General features: G+C 58.6%; 1 protein-coding gene across 2 annotated transcripts; it reads left to right on the forward strand.

Annotated features, from left to right (window-relative positions):
• Positions 1–6951: 6951 nt before the first annotated feature.
• On the forward strand, positions 6952–21912 carry CD99 (CD99 molecule (Xg blood group)). Of its 2 annotated transcripts, XM_081277194.1 has the most exons (10): positions 6952–7149; positions 12718–12741; positions 13660–13710; positions 14939–14989; positions 16095–16151; positions 16404–16451; positions 16862–16912; positions 17418–17531; positions 20958–21014; positions 21410–21912. In XM_081277194.1, the coding sequence occupies exons 1-10, from the start codon at positions 7080–7082 to the stop codon at positions 21433–21435; spliced, it is 549 nt and encodes a 182-aa protein (XP_081133320.1). In that variant the 5' UTR covers positions 6952–7079; the 3' UTR covers positions 21436–21912. The 2 variants fall into 2 exon arrangements, with proteins under 2 accessions (XP_081133320.1, XP_081133321.1); XM_081277195.1 differs by lacking the exons at positions 20958–21014; positions 21410–21912 and adding an exon at positions 19162–20357 and having other exon boundaries at positions 6968–7149.
• The last annotated feature ends 202 nt before the right edge of the window (positions 21913–22114 follow it).

The raw sequence follows: 22114 nt of genomic DNA on the forward strand, positions 1-22114 counted from the left end.
AGGACACGTGGTCGCAGGAGCCGGAAACCACCGCCTTCTCTGAAATCACCGTTGACCACCGACCAAGACGCACCAGGAGGTCAGAAGGAGCTGGCAGCTGGGTCTGCTGACCGACTGGACAGCGGCTTACTTATTTGCAGATCCAGAGAACTTACAAGTCAACCTCCAGGTGTCCTTGTCTGACCCTGGAGTGGAACACGGAGCGTCCAAGTGAGCTCTGTCCACTTCAACTTCCCCGTCTATGGGTCTGGGTTCTGGGGCTTGTTTTTGTAATAGCCACGGCCAGTGTCTGCTTCATGCGACCAAAGGGACCAAAGGAGGGAAGATTAGAGAGAGAGACACATACAAATGCACATGGATGGATGGACGGATGGGTGGATGGGTGGATGGGTGGATGGATGGGTGGATGGATGGGTGGATGGGTGGATGGATGGATGGGTGGATGGGTGGGTGATGGATGGGTGGGTGGATGGATGGATGGATGGGTGGATGGATGGATGGGTGGATGGATGGATGCATGGGTGGATGGAAGGGTGGGTGGATGGATGGGTGGATGGAAGGGTGGATGGATGGATGGGTGGATGGGTGGATGGATGGGTGGATGGATGGATGGATGGATGGGTGGATGGATAGGTGGATGGATGGGTGGATGGATGGGTGGATGGATGGGTGGATGGATGGATGGATGGATGGGTGGATGGATGGATGGGTGGATGGGTGGATGGATGGGTGGGTGGATGGGTGGATGGATGGATGGGTGGATGGATGGATGGGTGGATGGGTGGATGGATGGGTGGGTGGATGGATGGATGCATGGGTGGATGGAAGGATGGATGGATGCATGGGTGGATGGAAGGGTGGATGGATGGATGGGTGGATGGGTGGATGGATGGGTGGATGGATGGATGGATGGATGGGTGGATGGATGGGTGGATGGATGGGTGGATGGATGGGTGGATGGATGGGTGGATGGATGGGTGGGTGGATGGGTGGATGGATGGGTGGATGGATGTGTGGATGGATGGGTGGATGGATGGATGGATGGATGGGTGGATGGGTGGATGGGTGGATGGATGGATGGATGGATGGGTGGATGGGTGGGTGATGGATGGGTGGATGGATGGGTGGGTGGATGGGTGGATGGATGGATGGTGGGTGATGGATGGGTGGATGGATGGATGGATGGATGGGTGGATGGGTGGGTGATGGATGGGTGGATGGATGGGTGGGTGGATGGGTGGATGGATGGGTGGATGGATGTGTGGATGGATGGGTGGATGGATGGATGGATGGATGGGTGGATGGGTGGGTGATGGATGGGTGGATGGATGGATGGATGGATGGGTGGATGGGTGGGTGATGGATGGGTGGATGGATGTGTGGATGGATGGGTGGATGGATGGATGGATGGATGGGTGGATGGGTGGGTGGGTGGATGGGTGGATGGATGGGTGGATGGATGTGTGGATGGATGGGTGGATGGATGGATGGATGGATGGGTGGATGGGTGGGTGATGGATGGGTGGATGGATGGATGGATGGATGGGTGGATGGGTGGGTGATGGATGGGTGGATGGATGGGTGGATGGGTGGATGGATGGATGGGTGGGTGCATGGATGGATGGGTGGGTGGATGGGTGGATGGATGGGTGGATGGATGGGTGGGTGGATGGGTGGATGGATGGGTGGATGGATGTGTGGATGGATGGGTGGATGGATGGATGGATGGATGGGTGGATGGGTGGGTGATGGATGGGTGGATGGATGGATGGATGGATGGGTGGATGGGTGGGTGATGGATGGGTGGATGGATGTGTGGATGGATGGGTGGATGGATGGATGGATGGATGGGTGGATGGGTGGGTGATGGATGGGTGGATGGGTGGATGGATGGATGGGTGGATGGGTGGGTGATGGATGGATGGATGGATGGGTGGGTGGATGGATGGATGGGTGGATGGGTGGATGGATGGATGGATGGGTGGATGGATGGATGGGTGGGTGCATGGGTGGATGGATATATAAATGAATGGATGGATAAATTGTTAAGATAGATAAATGGAAGGGCATTTAATGAGGCATGGACACATGTGAACACGGAGGTCCACATCCCATCATCTGCATTCCTGAGACCCAGGAGGGCTGAGGGTGGAGGGTATTTGCTGTCCCTCGGTAGATGTTCTGGGCTGCTTCATAAGACCCAGCAATGGCGTCCACCCCATGCATGTTCGGCACTAGGGTGGGGTCTGTGACTCTATTTACTACCTAAGCGTCCACTGGCCACATGGGCCTAACGGGCAGCATGAGGTCCTGCACCGAGGACCGAGCCTTCCACACAGAAGCTGCGCCCACTCTGCAGACACCATGCAATGGGTCGTCCATTAAGAGGAGGGGGGACAATGAAACCCCATGTCCCTGAAGGCCCTTTTGTTCCTGAGGTGCCAGCCAAGGTGAGGGAACACCAAGAACAGGCCAGAAAGTCCAGGTACAAATTATCCCAAGGGACACGGACTGGCTCTCTCTCATGCCCATGAGGAACCAGGCAAGTCAGGGTCACCTTTAGGAAGCGACTTTCTTGCTTGTCCCCCCGGGGACAGTGTCTCCTCACCCTTGCAGGAGGGGGAGTCCCTGGGCTGTGCCTTTGGGGTCTCTGTCCTGTCCCTGGTGGGCAGAGCTCTCTCTGCTCCCTGGTGCCCTGTCCTGAGCGGCTCTCCTCCTCCAGGCCCTGCCGCCATCTTGTTTTGCTCCCCTTGGGCCAGAGCCATGGAGTCGGCCCACCATGAACCTCTGAAAACCTGAGCCCCCTATTTTTCCATCTCTAAATCATTTACATCAAGCATTTTATCACAGCAATGAAAATCTGAGTCGCCTCTTGGGGTCCAACCAGCATCCTGTGAGAGTGACCTAGTCCTGGGACCACGTGTGCCTGTTCTGGTGACAGTCTCCTCAGGTGTCTGCCCCAGGGCTGATCTCATGGACTCCCACTGTCTGTAGTTGGGTCCTTGCCCAGAATGGATCTCCATAGTTGCTTCCTCATTCCGTGGCCGCCATCTTGAAATTCCCCATCCATGTTTGGGACTGGAGCCGTGTACTCTCCGTCTGCGTGGAACCTTGTGACCTAAGGTCTGTGTGGTTCTTCTCTCAGGCAACAAAGAGCTTCATTAGCTCGATGCACCACAGTGTTTATAGTTTTTCGTTGCTGTAACAAATTACCTGAGAAATACAAGTTGGAATCGGAAAGGTTCACCTTGTCCCGACGGATGGAGACTCCAGCCCTGGGTGTGGCCCTGGCCCCCCACACGGCTCTCACCCACGAGACCACGTGTCCTTCTAAATGGACTCAGGCAGACAGGACCCACGCTGCAAAGGCGTCCTGCAGGGAGTCGGTTCTTTCTGGACTCCGTGGCAGCCTAATGGCGAGGTTTTGCTGTGTCCACGAAGGACTTCTTGGGCCATTAGGCAGCTCCCCCAAGACTCCTGGTCTCTGCAGCAGCCCCGATGTGCGTGGCGCTGGAGAAGGGCGCACAGCGGGGTCCAGAAGCCAAGGTTTTGCTAATGACTTAGAGACTGTTTGAACCCTGGGCCGGTCCACAGATGGGCAGGAGCCAAGGAGTCTGCCAAACGGACCCCGCATCCCGGAGCGTCGGGAAGGCCCAGGAAGATGCCCGCGGACAGGAGGCTCTCGAGAGGCAGGTGCCCCCCATGGCCTGATCCAGGGGCCCCAGCTCCTGCTGCTAATCCCACCCCACTGCGGGGGGGCGGGGCCGGGGCGGTGGGCCGTTTCCTCATCAGGCAAAGTGGAGTCCCCAGCCCGAGTCCCTGGCCTCACGGTTGAGTCCCGATGTGCGAGGGCTAGGTCAGCTACAGGAAGCCCGGCAAGCGTGTCAGGAAAGGTCCCCCCGGTGGGGTGGGCTGTCTGTCCTTCCACTCACTGGACCACTCATCTGTTCAGTCACCAACTCATCCACCCACCCACCTATCCGTCTGTCCGTCTGTCCATCTGTCCACCCCCATCCATCCACCCACCCATTTTGATATCCAGACATCAGTCCATCTGTCCGTCAGTCCATCACACACTCAGTATGCACACTGGGTCCTACATATTAATATATATCTCACTCTGCAAATAGAGATATCGCCACGCTTTATTATATGTGCCATATTTATGTCTTTTATTGACATTATATTTGCAATTATATCAACTATTATGCATCCTGGATATGCCATGCTATCTGTAGATATAGAGGGTATTCTCTGTACACAGATAGAAACATCCTTTATCATATATAATATAAGTAGCACAGGTATCCCTACTATTTTATATTCATATTAAATTATGACATATTAACCACATGATAATATAACATATTATATTATTCTATATTATTAATATAATATATCATATATAATTATAATTATATATGATATTACAATCATATATGATATATTATAATACATTGATGTTAATACATGTATTATAATATATAACATAATATATTATAATATATATCACATAAAATATAATACATAATATAATAAATATATTATATTATATTAAATATAATACATAATAAATATATTTATTATTTTTATTATATATTATTTTATATATAAACAGTAGATGTATTAACACCAAGCAACTTTATGTTACTGCGTATGATATCTGTGCAGTTCTACACAGTATTAATCCTACTATGCACATGCATTACTGTATAGTAACACATACTGCACTCTGTGTATAGAGATTTGGATATATTTTATTTATTTTATTTTACTTATTATATATATATAGATCTTGTATTAACACCACACAAGCACCCTCTACACATCACATGTGCACTATTTATATTTGACTTTATATATTCACACACAGTAGGCAGACATGTGGTTCTCTACGTATGCCATGACATGTGTGTGCCCTCTAATCCTTGCTGACGAGTTTCTTCCGGCTGCTTGAGGGCATTGGAAATTACATGACTTGCAAGGTGCAGTCTGTCCTCCCAGGGGCTCTGGAGGCTGAGGCAGGAGGATCGCAAGTTGGAGGCCAGCCTCAGCAACTTAGAGAGGCCCTAAGCAATTGAGTGAGCTCCTGTCTCTAAATAAAAATTTGAAAAAAGGGCTGGGGCCGAGGCTCAGTGGTTAAGCACCCCTGGGCTCTAAACCTGGGGCTCCCTCTGCAAAAACAAAATGTTTCATTATGGAAATGCTGAGTCTTTAACATGAGCTAATTGTGCTTTGCTTGCACTTCACCAAGAGAATTTAATCTCCTAAAAGGCCTGTGTCTGTCTCGGGGTTGGGCTCCCAGCCCGGGCCACAGTGGCCTGAAAGTGCAGCCTGTCACAGCTCGGACCAAAGCCAATAAACACAGATAAATAGACCTGGATGGAGGCTTTTAAAGTAAACACCGCGCCCAGAGGCAGGCACAGGGCCTCTGATTTCCCGCTGTACCCACTGCGGGGGTCCTTGAAGACTTGTACCTTATGATTGACACATTTGGGTCCTTGGGGGTGGAATCCAATTCAAAGGATCCCCTCCCCCCCATTAATTGAATTTTCATTCTGGAGATGAGAACTTTAGACACTCATTTCAAAAATGCCCACAACATCTAATGGAAATTGTAATTTTGAGCCAACGCTGAAGAAAAACAAAACATCTCATTGTGATAAAGGGGACACAAATGAGTCTTTGGAATTGGCCACCAGCCTGAAGTCCCCTTGGTTTCTTTCATTTCCATGTCAGGCTGATTTGCCTCATGGCTCCAAAATGGCTGCAACAGCTCCAACATTCCCTGGCCTCATAAGGAAAAATCGTGAGATCTTCCAAAGACCGTACCCTTCCATTGTCCCCAAGTGTGCAACCTGGAAAAATATGTCACTGGGCAGAGGGTGAGGGCTCTGCAGGAGGGGAAGGGTAGAAGAAAAACCTGTGAGAAGGGGCTGTGGCTGCGCAATCAACTCAGGTGAACTTTAAGACTTCCTGTTTCAACCGACAAATGTCGGCTTTCTTCTTGTGACTCCGAACCAGGGTCAGGTGGCAGGGCAATTAGGGGACAATAAAAAGATAAACCCTGTCTCCTCTGGTGCAGGTGTGCAGGGCCAGATTTGTAAACAGATTTGTAACCTCTTGAGATCCGCAGCATGTGGAGGCCCTGGGTGGAGGCCCTGGGGTGCAGGGCCAGGCCCTGTGGCCCTGTGAGAGTGTCACCCAGCTGGCCAGGGTGCGGCAGGCCGCAGATGACAGGTGTTCCCACACAGGCAGGAGGGGGCCCAGACACAGCCCGCGGCTAGACCGTGCCTGGACTGGCCAGAGGGGAGGTAGTGAGTGACTCAGGGTGGAGAGTCGTCTGTGACTCAGGGGTCTGTCACGCAGGGTAGTGGAGTGTCACACCGCGGAGGCAAAGGCGTTAACCTAACCTAGAACACAACATGGTCTTAGTGGGGACAGGGGACACCTCTGGCCTGGGATCAGGGCCTTTAGACTCAGAGCCCACCACAGGACGGGCCTCCAGGGACCTGGGAACAGGGTGGGGGTGGCATTTCCTGCCCTTCCCCCGCCCCAGTGATTGACAGTCCCCACCCCCAGCTCTCCTCGTCCCTAGGCGCCTGCTCCCGGAAGCTGCCAGAGCTGAGGCCCCTTTCAGGGAAATCCTTGCCGGTGCGCAGCTGGAGCAACCGTACGCCCGGTCCCGCAGCCCCTCCCCCACCCCGGGACTTCCCTCCGCCACGAGTCGGAGCTGCCCAGGGAGGCCGCGGGGGACCAGGGGCTGCCCTCTCCCGGGACGGACCGAGCGCGAGGTCCTCCCTGGGGGGCGCGTGGGGAGCCCCGCGGTGCAGTTTGCAGACAGGAGGGGCTTGGCGGGGCCGGCGACCCCCTCGGAGCGCACGGGACTCGCCCCGCGGGGTCTCCTGTAGGGTTTGCCGCGGTCCGCGGGCCAGGGCGCTGGGTGGGAGGTGGCCGGGGCGGGCGCGGGGCGGGGACAGGGCGGCGCCCCTCCTCCGGCCCCGCCTGGGCCCGGGATCTCCTGGCCGCCGCCCGCGCGCCCCACTCGCCGGACTGTCCCCTGCGGCTCCGCGCGCACCATGGCGCGTCGGGCCGCCCTGGCCGGGCTGCTGCTGCTCCTCCTGCTGGGCGCCGAGCTGCAGGCGCAGGGTGAGTGACCGCCACCGGGCCCGGGGGCGCGGGGGGCGCACGGCATCGCGGGAGGCGCAGCGCGCGGCGGGGCCTCGGTGCGCGCCCGGAGCCCTGGCGGGCGGCCAGCGGGTGGCCCACGCCTCCAGGAGGAGGCCCGCGTGTCCAGCTGTGTCCCCGGGGCCAGCTCGGATCGCTTCCAGGCGCGAAAAGTCAGCGTGTCTTTTCGGGCGTCTCCAACTTTTTCAAAGTTTGCAGGAGGCCCCCGGGGACAGCTGGAGTCTGTGCCCCTCCGCTTCCCAGCCCGGGCGACCTGCCTGCCTACGGTCCTCAGCCCGGTGCCCGCTGTCCCCCGGCCACTTGGGTCGCCACCTCTCGCCCACGCAGGGGGGGCCTCGGGGACCTGGGCCTTTGTGTGCGAGCCGCGTCCCCAGCCACGCCCTGCGCCTCGGCCTAAATTTGGAATCGGCTCCGGGAGCTGGGGCCTGGGAGGAGGGGCAGGGCGAGGTGGGCAGAGAAAGTGCATGGCGAGCGCTGGCCGCGGGTCACGCCTGGTGGAGAAGCGACGCGGGGACACCGAGGCGCCCTTTGCAGCTGGGATGGGGCCTTCAAGTTTCTATGCAGAGCGCCCCCAGCCTGCAGCTCAGCCTAGACCTGGGGGGACAGGGGGACACCAGGCCCTCGGTTTTTAGGGACAATTTGAACCCGGTTTTGGAATGCCCCGCGGCCAAGCACGAGCGCAGCCTGCCTCCTGGTGGGGAAAAGGAGTTTACCGCTCGCCGGTCCTAAGCCTCCCTAACTTGTTCCTGACATGCTGTTGCTGCAGAATTGGCCTGGCGATTGCACCTTTTTGGAGGGTTACGGTGGAGAGGGGGCGGCCTCCTCATGTTTGAGTCCCAAATGAGACCATTCAGTGTGTCGGCTTGGAAGTGCCTCAGTGGTGCTCAGGGGCCCTACCAACCCCAAGGCTGTAGATGTGGATGGTTTCCATGATGGGGTGGCCGCAGGGTGGGGCAGGGGACTGCCCTCTTCCTCTGAGGGGCTGCCTCCTCTTCCCGCTCCTGATCCCCTCTTTCCCATCAGATCCTCTTGGGACGGGATGGGGACCAGATTGTTCCTGAGAGTGAGCCTCAGGCTTGGCTTCCTCGGGGTTTTGCAAACAATCTTGGCTCCAGACGGGTCCTAAGGCTTGCTGCTGAGAACTCTGCTCCATGTTCCCAGTTTGGGGACGCGGGGAGTCCTGGGCTCCCAGGTACCACAATGCCCTAGGTGGGTCCCTGAGACCTGGACATTCCCCAGGCACGTGGGCGGCACCCAGGAACCAGGAATGGTCACCCAAACAGTGGCTTTGAATTTCTCAGTGACGGTGACAGAGCCTTCCACAGGGACAGGGGATTTTGGAGAAGTGGGAAGACACAGGCCCAGGGCTTGGCATCTCCAGGGGCAGCGTCTAGTGGAGGAGGAATTGTCCCCTGGAGTCCTGAGGCAGGGGACCCCTACATGCTGAGGGTCCATGGGGGGCATCTGCAGGCAGGAGGGTGCGAAGTCCCTGCAGGGTGGGCTCTGGCTCCCAGGTGGCACCGGAGCAGGGACCTTGGGTCCTGGTGCATCTCCTTGAGCTCAGCAGTGCCTCAGATCTGAGGTGGCCGGCTGTGGACCTGTCAATCAACGAAGCCTCCGTCTGTACCTGGAAGCAGTCGGCCACCCAGAGATCTGAGACCCCCATGACACTCGAGCCAGGTCTTGGCAGTTCTTATGGGTCTGTCCCTGAGCTCTGGTGAGTGGAAAGAGGCTGCTTGCTCGGCCGGGCGCCGTGGCGCACACACGCCTGTCCTTCCAGCGGCTCGGGAGGCTGAGGCAGGAGGATGGCGAATTCAAAGCCAGCCTCTGCCAAAGTGAGGCCCTGAGCCACTCAGGGAGGCCCTGTCCCTAAATAAAATGCAAAATAGGGCTGGGGACGTGCAGAGCTAACTGGACGCCTGTCCAGTGGGGGGTGCTGTCCACCTGGGTCCTGCTGGGCTCTCCGTGTCCCCTGGCACCAGGACATGGGGACCCTGCGCTTCCCACATTTGCAGACCCTCCTCACGCGGGGAGGCAGAGGCGCCCGGAGCCTCTCAGGGGGACGATGGATTCTTTAACCCAGAAGCCGTCAGCCTCTGGCCGGGCTGGGGACCCTCTCCCCTGATTTCCACCAGGTTTTTAAACCTATTTTCACGTTTGGCAAAAAAAAAGACCCAAAATCCAGACAGACGGACATTTCACCCTCTGGAATCCGTCCGTCCGTCAGGGTGACCTAAGGGTCTATTTCATTTCATTTTATTTTTTTGTACTGGGGACCAGTCAGTACTGAGCCACAACCGGGCTCCTTTATTTTTATCATTTTTAGATTTTTTAAAAATTATTTTTTAAATTTTATTTTATTAATTTTTTGGGGGGTACCGGCCATTAAATTTGGGGGTGCTTAGCCACCGAGCCCCGTCCCCAGCCCTTTTTATATTTTATTTAGAGACAGGGTCTCCCTGAGTTGCTCAGAGCCTCTTTGAGTTGCTGAGGCTGGCCTCCAACTTGTGATCCTCCCGCCTCAGCCTCCCGAGCCACTGGGATGACAGGCACGTGCCACCGCGCCTGGCTCAAGTTGTCACCTTGTGAGAGCGTGGTGGCAGGCGGAGCATGGTGGAGGTGGCCTTCAGGGTGGCAGAGTGTCCCCACCGCAGGGACAGCTATACGCCCGGCCTTCTTGTGTGTGCCCTTGCCCAGGAGGAAGGATGGTGACCAAGGACGGTGACGGCATCAGGGTGAAAACGGCACCGTCTGCACATTGCCACTTCTCTCTGGGGGCTTCCTGTTGGTGCTGGGCCGTTGCCTTGGGCGGGTGCCAGCCTCCCTGGTGAGGCTGGGCCTCTACCCCGCCTCTACAACTTCCTGTTTCCTGTTTTCCTTCCCCTGAGCCACACCAGCGGGTGCCCTGGAAACCGCAGCTGGCCGCCCCCGGCTCCTGGGCGTCACTTCTCCAGGGGGTGCCATGGTCGGGGTCCCTCTGTGTGCTGAGAAGCGCCCCAAGATTGCAGGTCCTGCCGGCCCCTGGAGGAGGGCACGGGAGCCACGGATGGTTCTAGAGCCCGAGGGACGTGGTATCTTCTCGGTCCCTCTGCACCGAGCTGGCTCCCTCAGACAGACGTGACGGACAGCCAGGGGCCCCCGCCCGGTGTCCGGCTTCCAGCCAGAAATGTCTGCGGGGCGATGGGTGTGACCCCCCAGACAGCCCCGAGGTCAGAGCCGCTGCCTGGGTTCATCTCCGTGTCCAGCAAGATAAGGAGCTGGAGATAAGCAGGGAGTGGAGATGGTGGAGAAGCACTCGACTGGGAGTGTGATCACAGAGGGAACTTCCCTAGATCCACATCTGGGGATTCTGCTTTTTCTCCACCCCCCGAGTGTCCAGGGCCCTGTCCCCAGATTCCTCACTGGGTTGAGGTTACGTAGGGAATTGCGCAGGGATAGGGTCTGTCTGGATGCACCAAGTGCTCCATGAACAAAGCACTGGGTTTTATTCTCCTTGGCCTGCATCCCCTCCTTGATGCCTATCTTTTAGGATATGGCCCTTTGCCAGAGCTCAGGACTGGAAGCAGCCCGTTCCACTCCTGCCGGCTCCTTCTTCTGCATCAGATTGTTAGCAGACTGTTGAATTAATCCCCTCAATTGTTCCGCACGGTCCCCAACCCTAGCATCTGTCCGGAACTTGGAGAAGCCCTTCAGATAGTTCATACCTTGGACACTTTGGGCAGGTCCAGGGACCTCCTTAGAGACTGAAGGCTTCTTAAAAGCCCCTCACCAGAGCACCCCAGAGCCCCTGAGAGGCCAGGTTCCAGCTGTCAGTCAAGTTTATCCACCACCCACTCACCGTCCCCAATATCCACCCCCATCCATCATCCACTATCCAGCTGCCAATCATCCATGTGCATCCATCTGTCCACCCACCCACAGGTCCACCCACCCATCCATCCCTTGATCCTTTGCTAGGTTATCCCAGCGGCTGGGGAGGCTGAGGCAGGAGGATCGAGAGTGGGAGGCCAGCCTCAGCCATTTAGCAAGACTCCACCCAACTCAGCGAGACCCTGGGGGTGTGGCTCCGCGGTTCCGTCCCCAGAAAGGACAGTTCCCTTCTGCCTCTGTCACCTCCGCCTGGGTCCCTCCCGCTACTCTCCGCTGCAAAATTCCAGCGCCCGGTCTGGAAGGCGGTTCCCTGAGCGGATCTGCAAAAGGCACCGTATACAGGCGGCGCCTAAGCTCGGCGTAGGTCGACCCAGCCGGTTTGCAAGTCCAGGGGCCCTTGGCCTCTGCGGGGCTGCCCTTCGGTGCGCCTTCGGGCCGCGTTTGCACCTGCGGAGCTCCACCCCTGCGCGCCTGCGGGAGGCGCATCGGCTGGAGGCCCGGAGGCCGGGAGGGAGGCCAGTGCGCGCCGCGGCTTGTTTTTCCGAGCTTCCTGGCCGCGGAGCTGAGGAAGGGCGGGGCTCGGGCCGCCGTTGGGACGCGCACTGGTGACTCATCGGCCGGTCCCCTGCACATCTGGAGGCTGGTTGCGCGGGCGCGGGGCGGGGCGGAGGCAGCCTCTCTGCAAACCGAGGGAGGATCCCAGCGGCCGGCTTCCCCGCGCATCTGCCCCCCACCCCCGACTGGCCACCTACCCTTGCTCCCTAATGTCCCTGGGGGGTGTTTGGGCAGCAGATCTGGGTATGGGTCACCGGGGGTTTTGTGCGCACCGAGGAGGAGCGGAAGGGAGGACGGGGCTCTGTGTCTGGGAAGGAAAGGAAGTTGGTGGCTTTTTTTGGAAGGTCTGAGTGTCACTTTGTGCCCCCTCCCCACACCCTGGTGTAAAATGACATGATCTACGTGTCCCAGCCGTCTGCGCCCTCACGATCATGGCCCTGTCCTTCCAAGCAGCTCAGAAATGGGGACAACCTAGGAAGAGCCCGGGAGAAATGTGACATAGTATGCAACCACGAAAAAGGCAGACTCCTTCTGTCCTCGGTGACAGCGTGGTGGCCGGAGGGGACGATGATGTGTGTGCCCTGAAACAAGCCAGGCTCAGAAAGACGAGGGGAACCTGCTCTGACTCTGATACGGAATCAGGAAGTGCCCAGGTGGTTTCCGGGGGGTTTGGGGAGCAGGACATGAGGATTAGCTGCAGAGCTGGTTTGGAATTCCGGGAGGCCAGTGGCAACAATGTGTCCCATCCTGGGACACCTGGAGGGGATTCCAGGTGTCCAAATGTCCTCTTCCAGGTCTGGGAGCTCTGCAGGCTCTGAGGAAATCGGGGGTGTCCAGACCTCAGCCCCTGGGTGGACCTCTGCCCCTGGCCCCATCCACCGTCCACAAACTGGACCCCTGAGCCCCGTCCCCAGCCCGATTTTACATTTTATTTAGGGACAGGGTCTCCCTGAGCTGCTTACAGCCTCACTTTGGCTGAGGCTGGCTTTGACCTCGCGATCCTCCTGCCTCAGCCTCCCCAGCTGCTAGGATGACCGACGCGGCCACGGCGTCCAGCGTAATGTCCCCGATTTCTAACCTGGATCTCCTTCTTTTTCCTCTCAGATTTCGATCTGTCCGACGCTCTCGGTGAGTAGTGCCTGATTTTTTTTTATTTTTATTTTTTTAACTTTGCACACAGTGTGTCCCTTAAGGCCCTGGATGGTGTGAGCCCCTCGGGAAGGGGACAGTGCACAGAGTCCAGCAGGGTCCACCATGGTGGCCGCTGAGGTCATTCAGTGGAGATGGTGACCTGGAAGCCGGGCAGCCTGGGGATTGAGGAAGGGACTGGTCCCCTGGGGGTCACAGAGCAGCTGGACCAGGTCCCCGGCTGAGATCCCTGCACAGGCTCCAGGGGGCTCCTCCTGCCTCTCCAGCTCCTGGGCTCCAGGTGGCCCTGGGCGGGTGGCCCCTCACTGCAGTCTCTGCCTCCGTCTCCATGGGGCTCCTCCTCTGGGTCTGTGTCCCCTCCTCTGTCTCTGGGGAGGACACGGCCATGGCATGCGGGCCCCCTGACCCAGGAGGAGCCCAGCTCAGGACCCTCCACTCATGACCTCTGCAGACACCTTCTAGAAGTCGCTCAGTCCCACGCTAAATGGCTTAGAGCCTGGCTGAGTGGCTAAGGCTGGCCTCCAACTTGCCATCCTCCTGCCTCAGCCTCCCGAGCTGCAGGGATCCGAGGTGGGAGCCACCGCGCCCGGCCCAGCTTGGGTTCCTGACGGAGGCTGCTTGGGTGCAGGTCCCTGAGGAGGAAGTGGGGTTCCCAAGGAGTAAAGGGGCACCGGGTCCCTACCCCGCCTTCTCCTCTGATCTCGGGCCATCCACTCTCGGTCTTGCTGGTCAGCTTCCTCTTTTTGTGGTTTCCGGGGGCATGTGTCTCTCAGGAGGAAGGGGACAGCCCGGCGGGACCGTGCTGTGCAGCCAGCCGTGTTCCACGTGTGCACGGAGTGGACACGGAGCGGGCCTCCCTGCCTCCGTCTAGTACTTCAAGTTATTTTTGTTTCTTAGGGGACGATGACCAGAAGCCAACGAAGGCTCCCAAAAAGCCGAGTGATGACGGTAAGGAGGCAAAGTCCTCGACGTGCAAAGAAGAAAGAGGAAACGCTCGCTTCCCGAACCCTAACTAACAGCAGGACACAGCTCCTGAAGCCACCAGGGGACATGAGTCACTCGTTGGGCTGTGTCCTGGGTGGTGACATTTTTTTTTTTTGGTACCAGGATTGACCTCGGGGACCCTCGACCCCTGAGCCCGTCCCCAGCCCTATTTTGCATTTTATTGAGAGACAGGGTCTCCCTGAGCTGCTCAGGGCCTTGCTTTGGCGGAGGCTGGCTTTGAACCCGCGATCCTCCTGCCTCAGCCTCCCGAGCCGCTGCGGTGACCGCCATGGGCCATTTCAATTCCATGTCCACGCCCAACTTTGGGACCCGTGGCCTCTGCCCGTCTATTCCTTAACGGGCATCACTGGGCCCCAGAGTGTGGTTGGAATCTTAGCGGATGAGATGGCCGCTGCCCGCTCCTGGCTGGCCTCGCTGCGGAGGCCGCTCTGCCTTAGCTGCTTGCTTGCTTCTGAAGGTGGCGCGGCGGGGAGCCCTCGCGCACTGAGCAGCTGCTGCTCGCCCTCTGCTGACCTAAGCTTGGCCACGCATGAAGCCCCGGGGCCCGTGACAAAGATCATCCCGAAGCCCTGGCAAGGTGGGCACCGGGGTGGGGCCTTCCTGGAGGGGCGGGCCTCGACTCTGCAAAGGGAGGCACTCGAGACCCTCAGGAGGGTTGAGGTTTCTCTGCTGGGGGGTCTCCCTCCTGCGTCCCCTCGGTCCTGAGGTCCGGCTCCGCGCTCCTTGAGGCCGTGTCTGCAAGAAGGACAGCCTCGTGCGTCCTGAGGTCCTGCAAATAGACGCGGTTAAGGCGGGATGAGGCTCTTGGACCCTGAGAAAGGTCCATGCACCAAGCCGGGACTATGGTCAGGGCTGTCCCAGGACCCAGAAAAAGCCACTGGACAGCTCCCGGCAGCTCAGGATGCGCACTGCACACAACTTAGTCGCAACTTTGTTGCAAAATGTACAGCGTGAGTCAGTTGCAACTTTGTTGCCCCGCGACACCGAGGAACACCCGGTGTGGAAGGTAAAGGGAGCTACCCGAGGGTCCCCAGCGTCGCCTGCTGCACGCGTGCTCGAGGCTCAGCTTTGCTAATAACCCACTGCTTCTGCTCCACCCGCGGGTGACCGTCTGTCTGTGTCAGCATCGCGCCCGAGAACTTTGGAATTAACCACCTGTCCCCGTTTCTAGGGAACGGCTTTAATCTCGAGGACGCCCTCGGTGGTGGTGGTGGTGGACACGGTGAGTGACCTGCTGTGGCCAGTGTCGTTGAGGTGCCCACTCGCGCATTTCCTTCCAGAAAGGAGCCAGGGGCGTCAGGAACCCAACTCGGGTTATTTGATCCCTGCCGCCGTGAGCGGGGACATTGGTGCTGGTCTCCGAGGTCCAGTCCCTGGTGGCCGACTCCATGGCTCTGGCCCAAGGGGAGCAGAACAAGATGGCGGCAGGGCCTGGAGGAGGAGAGCAGCTCAGGACAGGGCACCAGGGAGCAGAGAGAGCTCTGCTCACCAGGGACAGGACAGAGACCCCAAAGGCACAGCCCAGGGACCCCCTCCTCCAGCCACACCCCACCTGCTGCAGTCACCACCCAGTGAGTCCATCCAAGTGGATTAATCCACTATGAGTCTACACCCAGTGAGTCCATCCAAGTGGATTAATCCACTTATTAGTCTACACCCACTGAGTCCATCCAAGTGGATTAATCCACTTCTAGTCTACACCCAGTGAGTCCATCCAAGTGGATTAATCCACTTATTAGTCTCCACCCAGTGAGTCCATCCAAGTGGATTAATCCACTTATTAGTCTCCACCCAGTGAGTCCATCCAAGTGGATTAATCCACTTATTAGTCTCCACCCAGTGAGTCCATCCAAGTGGATTAATCCACTTATTAGTCTACACCCAGTGAGTCCATCCAAGTGGATTAATCCACTTATTAGTCTACACCCAGTGAGTCCATCCAAGTGGATTAATCCACTTATTAGTCTCCACCCAGTGAGTCCATCCAAGTGGATTAATCCACTTATTAGTCTACACCCAGTGAGTCCATCCAAGTGGATTAATCCACTTAGTAGTCTACACCCAGTGAGTCCATCCAAGTGGATTAATCCACTTATTGGTCTACACCTCTCCAACCCACTCATTTCACTCACATGGTCTCCCACGTGACCTTTGGCCTCTGTTGAAAGCGCTCAGTGAGTAGCATCGTCATCAGGGGGTGGACGGCAACTGCCAGGTGACCATGGGATGACTGTCCCCTCAAGGTGAGGGCTAGCTGTGCTGTCCAGCTGCTGGGTGACCCCGGGGGAAGCCAACGAAGGTCCCTTCCCTTCATTTCTCTGTTCCAGACGCCCCAGCGTCGCCCAATGAGCCCAAGCCCAGGCCCAACCAGCCTGGCTCCTCTGGTAAGTCCCCCCGTCCCTCGGCTGGACTTGGGGTCATGGGGCGTGGCTGGACTGGGGGTTGTGGGGACCGTCCTTGCCCCAAAGGCCGCTTTGGGCTGGGATCTGCAGTTTTCAGCCCTTTTTCTATTTCCTTTGGAGACGGGGCCATGCTGAGGGGCGGAGGCTGGCCTCCAACTGGCCGCCCTCCTGCCTCCGCATCAGGACGGCCCCCTCCACCCCAAGGACCCGCTGACTCTCCCCCTCTCTCCCCAGGTGGCTTTTCCGACAGTGACCTTCTGGACGGGACTTCGGGAGGTGAAGGTGAGCTGTCCTTTCTCCCCCCACCCCCCACGGCCACCGGCCCTGCAGAGTCACAGAAAGGAGCGTCCCCGAGCTTCTCAGCCAGGTCACTCTCCAACGCGCGGCTCTGTCCCTGGGGAGCTCTGTCCCGGGCTGGACCCTGGGAGCCGGCTGGGGGCCCCTTGCATTGACGGAAGGCTCCCTGCCGAGGGGTCTGCCACCTCCTGCTGGGACGCAGACAGGAAAGGATGCACCCGGGGCCACCCAGGGGCCCCTGAAAGGCCACACTCGAGACCCCCCTGCAGAATCGTCCTCCGTCTCCGAGCCCCCACATGGGGACCGAGCCGTTGACACAGGGGACCTCCGGGGGACCTTCCAGGTGCAGCGGAGACGGGAGCAGGCTGCCCTCGGTCAACACTCTTCTTTTGCAGGACACGGCGGTGGCTCTGACGGTGGCAGCCCCAGGAACGAGGGACAAGACAGTATGTACCTTGAACGGCTGCCCTCTCCCTTCCCCTCTCCTCTGGGGACAAGGGACGCCAGGGACAGGGTGCTTTAAGTCGTAGTGTTTGCACCATCGCCCTGAAGACCTGGGCAGAGCCCCGGTCCCTGCGTGTCAATCACGGGCCACAGCTGGGCCGGCCACACGGCTGCGTGGCCACTTTGCAATTTTAGGAAATAAGTGACGAATTTTTTTGGTGGGTTTAGTACCCGGGATTGAACCTCAGGGTCCCTCGACCCCTGAGCCCCGTCCCCAGCCCTATTTTGCATTTTATTTAGAGACAGGGTCTCCCTGAGCTGCTTATGGCCTCTCTTTGGCGGAGGCTGGCTTTGACCTCACGATCCTCCTGCCTCAGCCTCCTGAGCTTCCTGGGCCTGTCTTCTACGCAGTGTTTAGATGGATCTCTCTGGCGGCTGTCCTGGGATTCCATTGCCATCCGCGTGTCCCTCCCTGTCACGGTGACTTCTGTTTCTTCCTCTCTGCAGCTAACTCTGAGGGCGTGGTCCCCGGCATCGTGGGAGCTGTGGTGGTAGCCGTGGCCGGGGCCATCTCCAGCTTCATTGCCTACCAGAAAAAGAAGCTGTGCTTCAAAGAAAACGGTAGGTGCCCTCCTGGCCGCGCACCGGGCCTCCTCGCAAAAGCACACGCAGCAGCGCTCTTGCCGGCTCACCGCGCGGGTGCGAGGCTGGGACTCCCTGGGTCTGCGATCAGGCCCTGCTGCCCCGACATGGCACATGTGCACAGGTTGCTAACTGCTCCGGCGCTGGCGGGTTCTGGGCACACGCTGGCTGCAGGTGCCCTGGGCTGTGTGGGGAGTCCTCTACGGGACGCCATCCCGAGGAAATTTGCATTCTTATCACGTATGGAGGGTGATGGAGCTCCAGGGTGGACATCTGTAGGTCAGGGCCAAGGCTGGGCCGCCATCTTGCTTTCTGCACCCAGAGGCATCCGACCCCCCAAATGCAGAGTCACTCCCGCCCAATTTGGTGAAACCAACTAACCAGTGAGGCTCTTGGATGGGGTGCAAAATTGGATGGAGAATCGGGACTCGGGGTGCCTTGGGGACCCACGTGTTGGGGACTCCATGGTCCATCAGGGGGGTTGGGACCTGGTGCTTAAAAGTCCCTGAGTGAGGCCGGGATTTGCTCCAAGTCGGGAAACAGGGCAGACAAATGCCCACGTTCAAGGAGATGCCGCCAAGGATCTAGGATTCCAGGGAAAACCCAAACCCTCGCCCGGCCTGGGTCTCCCCAAAGTCGCCGGGACCTCGAACGGCCGGGAGCTCTGCCCACGTGGATTTTACAATTTCCCTTTAGTTCCATTTTCCCAAGTTGGGGTCTGCCATGCAGCGGGATTGGGGACGCAGGTGGCTTGCTCAGGAAGGATGCGTCCTAGCCAGGGAGCCCCGTGGTGACGTAGGGAGAAAGTGACCTGTTTCTGGAGACGCCTCCGGCCTCCCTCAGGAGCCTCCACCTTTTTCTGGGTCGTGCACATTTCCGTTTTCGCCCCTGAATTTTCAAGTGAACGTAACACGTGACTCAGGGAGCGTGGTTTTCAGGACAGAGGTAGAGAAATGACCTGGGGTGGCTGGGAAGGGTTGGGGCAAACCCAGTTCCCCACGGAAGGGAGGAGGGGAGACTCATTGTGAAGTCACCCGTTTGCTCTGGAAATTTTGCTGTCCGCGGATCAAACCCCGGGGCTCCTCTTGGGCCTGTGGGGTAGGAGCAGGTGTCTCTGTCCTCCGTGGGGATGGATCAGTCACTCACCCTGCGTCAGGAGCCACATTGACCCCAAAGCTTCTTGCTGTGGCGTCCTGAGCTCCCTCGGGGCCTCGCGGGTGACCAGGGGCGTTCTGAGAACTAGATGTCCCCAGATGCGAATCTGCATTTCTAGGAGCTTCAGCGGGCCACCTGCCTGACGCTTGCAGGGTCTGTCTCTGCTGCTTGTCCCCTGGCACCGGGTCAGCTTCGAGGCCCGCATGGGGGGCGCACAACCACGCAAAGCCTAATCCATGCTCAGGGAGGCGCTTTGGGCTGGGCCTGTATCCCCGATGGACAGCTGGACGCTGTGCGGAGCAGGGCTGCGCTCACTCTCCTGCCTCCTGCCTGGTCCTCTAACGCCACCTGGCTGCGCTCTGTCCACCGGGCTCCTGCCCCCCTGCTGACCTCTTAAACGTCTCCTTTTTTTATCATTATTATTTTTTCTTTCTTTTTGGTCCCCCCATTTCAGATGCCTCCAAGACCTAGGGAGGAGCAGAGCACCCTGTCCAGTCCAGAGCGCCCTGAGGACCCTTGTGCCGCTCCTAGGACGCAGCCTGGCCTAGCGAGCCGCCTCCCCCTCTGTGCGCCCAGGTCCCCTCCCCAGCTAGTGCGCCTCTCTCCTCCCCGCGGGGTCCCCTCCGCAGATTTCTGTACCTTAAATTCTCCATTTCTGGGCCTTCTCGATGGCCACACGGCACGCACCCAGTGCGCGGGGAGGGACGGGAAGGGATGGTGTCCCTTTGGAACTGCCACAGAGAGAACAGGGCACGCGGCGTCGCCCTGCTCCCGAGGGTCCTCTGCAGCGGGTCAGCAGGGGAGGACCCCTCCGCGCTCTTCTGTGCCCTGGGGCGGGGTCCTTTTGCTCCCGGGGACCTCTCCACTCAGCGCCACTCAGCGCAGGGGACTTCTCGGCCCAGGATTCCTTCCGCGCTGGGTCTGCAGACACGGCTCCCCAGAGTCCGGTCCTGCGTTACCCAAAAAGGGCACCGCAGGTGGTGGACAGACCGACTGTGGTTCTGGTCACCGCCCCAGGGTGGTCGCCTGGATGGCCCTTTTGCTCTTTGGAAGGACACATGTGTCCAAAGCATCCTCTGTTTGGATCCCTGAAGCCAGTCCGCGCAGGCGCACAGGCACGCAGGCTCAAGTCCCCCAACGCCGCTTGTCAGTACCGCGGAGTGACCGGCCGCTGGTACTCGGTGGCATGCTGACCTGGGCTCCGAGGCTTTCGCAGTTCGCAGTAGTTCAGAGGCCAACCCGCTGTGTCCCCTGTCCGCAGCGCAGGCACCCTCTCTGGTCACCACCTGCGCACCTCCCTGAAGTGCGCGCCTTGGGTATACCTTGGGCTCGCTCGCTCTCTGGTCTCAAGCACGTTGGCTTCTTAACTGTGGGTGTCACTTAGAGGCTGGGTGGGGGTACAGTTTGCAGATCTTAGGGTCCCTTTAGGGGGTCCATCTTTCTGTCGCCGTGATTGCAACCCGCACCGCACACCTTTAGGCACGAAGGTATTTGAACCACGCAGGGAGCGCGTGCGTTCAGATTCTGTGATCAGGGGACACGGAGGGCTCGGGTGGGGTGACATGGGGGGCGGTGAGCCCCCTCCGTGTGGCGTGTAAACGTGTCCTTTGGTGACAGTGCAGAGAACAAATAAACGCATTTAATCCGTGACCCTCGTGTGGACTTGGAGCTCTGTTGGCTTTTAGATGCGCGTTGGAAGAGAAGGGCGAGGGGGTAGGGGGTGACATGGGGCGCGCGGGTGACTTTGAAATTCCACGGATCGAGCCCCGTCCCCAGCCCCTTAGGGCTTAGGTTAGCTCTAAGCTAAGTTGCTGAGGCTGGCCTCCAACGAACCATCCTCCTGCCTCAGCCTCCCAAGCTGCTGGGATGACTGGTGGGGGCCACCGTGTGCGGTACCAGAGCTGGTTTTGGTGGTTTGCATTCTGGGGCAGGTGGGTACAGGGGCAGGGGCAGCTTTTAGCCCAAGGACAGCCCTCGGGGTACTAGCAGGGACGAAAAGTCCCCCTTCTGCAGGCTGCGAGAGTTCCAAGCCCAGCGGTCCCTTCTGAGCCTTGAAGTGGGGGTTCCGTGCCCACCGCTCATTCCTGGAGGGTCTTAGGACTGAGAAACAAAGCCTGGGGGTGCAGCAGACCCTGGCGTCCACCCCGTCCCCCCCCACCCCCACCCCCACCCCCGGGTGTGATTTGTGCATCTTGAGCAGTGCGTTCCCTGCTCCACTGAGCTGTGCGTGTTTTGTTTGATTCTTTGCAGCAGGACAAGGAGAAGTGGACTTGGAGAACCGAGCGGGCACCAACGCAGAGCCACCAGGTAAGGAAGGGCAGGTAGGGAGGCCGGCTTCCAAGTCTAAGAAGGAGAATTTGGCTGGGTGTCGCGGGGGTGCACCCCTGTAATCCTAGCCTCTCGGGAGGCTGAGGCAGGAGGATGGCAAGTTGGAGGCCAGCCTCAGCAACTCAGGTGCTAAGCAACTCAGCGAGACCCCGTCTCAAAATAAAAAAATAAAAAGGGCTGGGGACAGGGCTTTAGTGCTGAAGCATCCCTGGTGTCCCTTTCCTGGGGTCCCATCCATCACCTCGTGGGGCTCACAGAATGACTTTTTACAATGTGTGTTGGATTGAGGTGCCCGGTCCTCCTGGGTCCTCTAGGAAGCATGTCCCGCGTGCGCCGGGCACTGGGGAGTGACACCCTGTCCTCTGTCCACCCAGTGCAGCGCACTCTTTTGGAGAAGTAGAGGCCGCTGGGCAGGAAGAGCCCAGTCCCAGGTCAGTCGCTGAGTGACACCTGCCCAGTGACACTTTGCAAGACCAGCTGGGGAGCGCAGAGGCCACCGCGCGCTCGGGGAGCTGCCGCCCCGTCTCCACTGAAGGACTCCCTGTCCCAGACCTGAGGTGACCAGCACGCCGGGTGACCAGCAGGACGAACCCACCGGGGACTTGTCTCACCTTGACCCCTGGGGCTCCCGGGGATGGGAAAGGCCCACCAGGACCCAGAACCTGTGGTCCGACACCGGCCCCGTCAGATGCCTGGACGCGCAAGCCCTGGGCCGATGCCCAGTACCTGGACCCAGGCGACGCCGGAGGCCTCCTGAGTGGGGCTGACCCCAGTGTCCTCGCGACCCTCCGATGCCTTAGGATATCCGGCTGTTTTCTTTTCTTTTGTTTTTTTAGGATTTTTTTTTTCCAATTAATAAAACAAAATTGGAAACCAAGCGCTTTCTGCACCGGGGTTTGCTGCGGTGGGTTCCAGCGGGGGGCGTGGGAAGGGGCGTGGGCGGGGCCTCCTCTTCCACATGGGCGCGGATGCTCCCCTGCACCCAGATGCTCCGGCAGCCAGACAGTTCCGGGCACGCGCATGCTCCGGCAGATACTCCCCCACATCCAGATACCCCTCACATTCAGATACTCCTCTGT

The sequence above is a fragment of the Spermophilus citellus genome (genome assembly GCF_964194105.1).
Source record: "Spermophilus citellus genome assembly, chromosome: X".
NCBI classification, from domain to species: Eukaryota; Metazoa; Chordata; class Mammalia; order Rodentia; family Sciuridae; genus Spermophilus; species Spermophilus citellus.

What these genes read in the sequence shown, in the direction of transcription:
- CD99 (XM_081277194.1), top strand. Translation starts at nt 7,080, where the DNA reads ATGGCGCGTCGGGCCGCCCTGGCCGGGCTGCTGCTGCTCCTCCTGCTG. An exon ending in CGCCGAGCTGCAGGCGCAGG is followed by an intron (nt 7,150 to 12,717) that starts GTGAGTGACCGC and finishes TTTTCCTCTCAG; the next exon opens with ATTTCGATCTGTCCGACGCT. An exon ending in CAGGAACGAGGGACAAGACA is followed by an intron (nt 16,913 to 17,417) that starts GTATGTACCTTG and finishes TCCTCTCTGCAG; the next exon opens with CTAACTCTGAGGGCGTGGTC.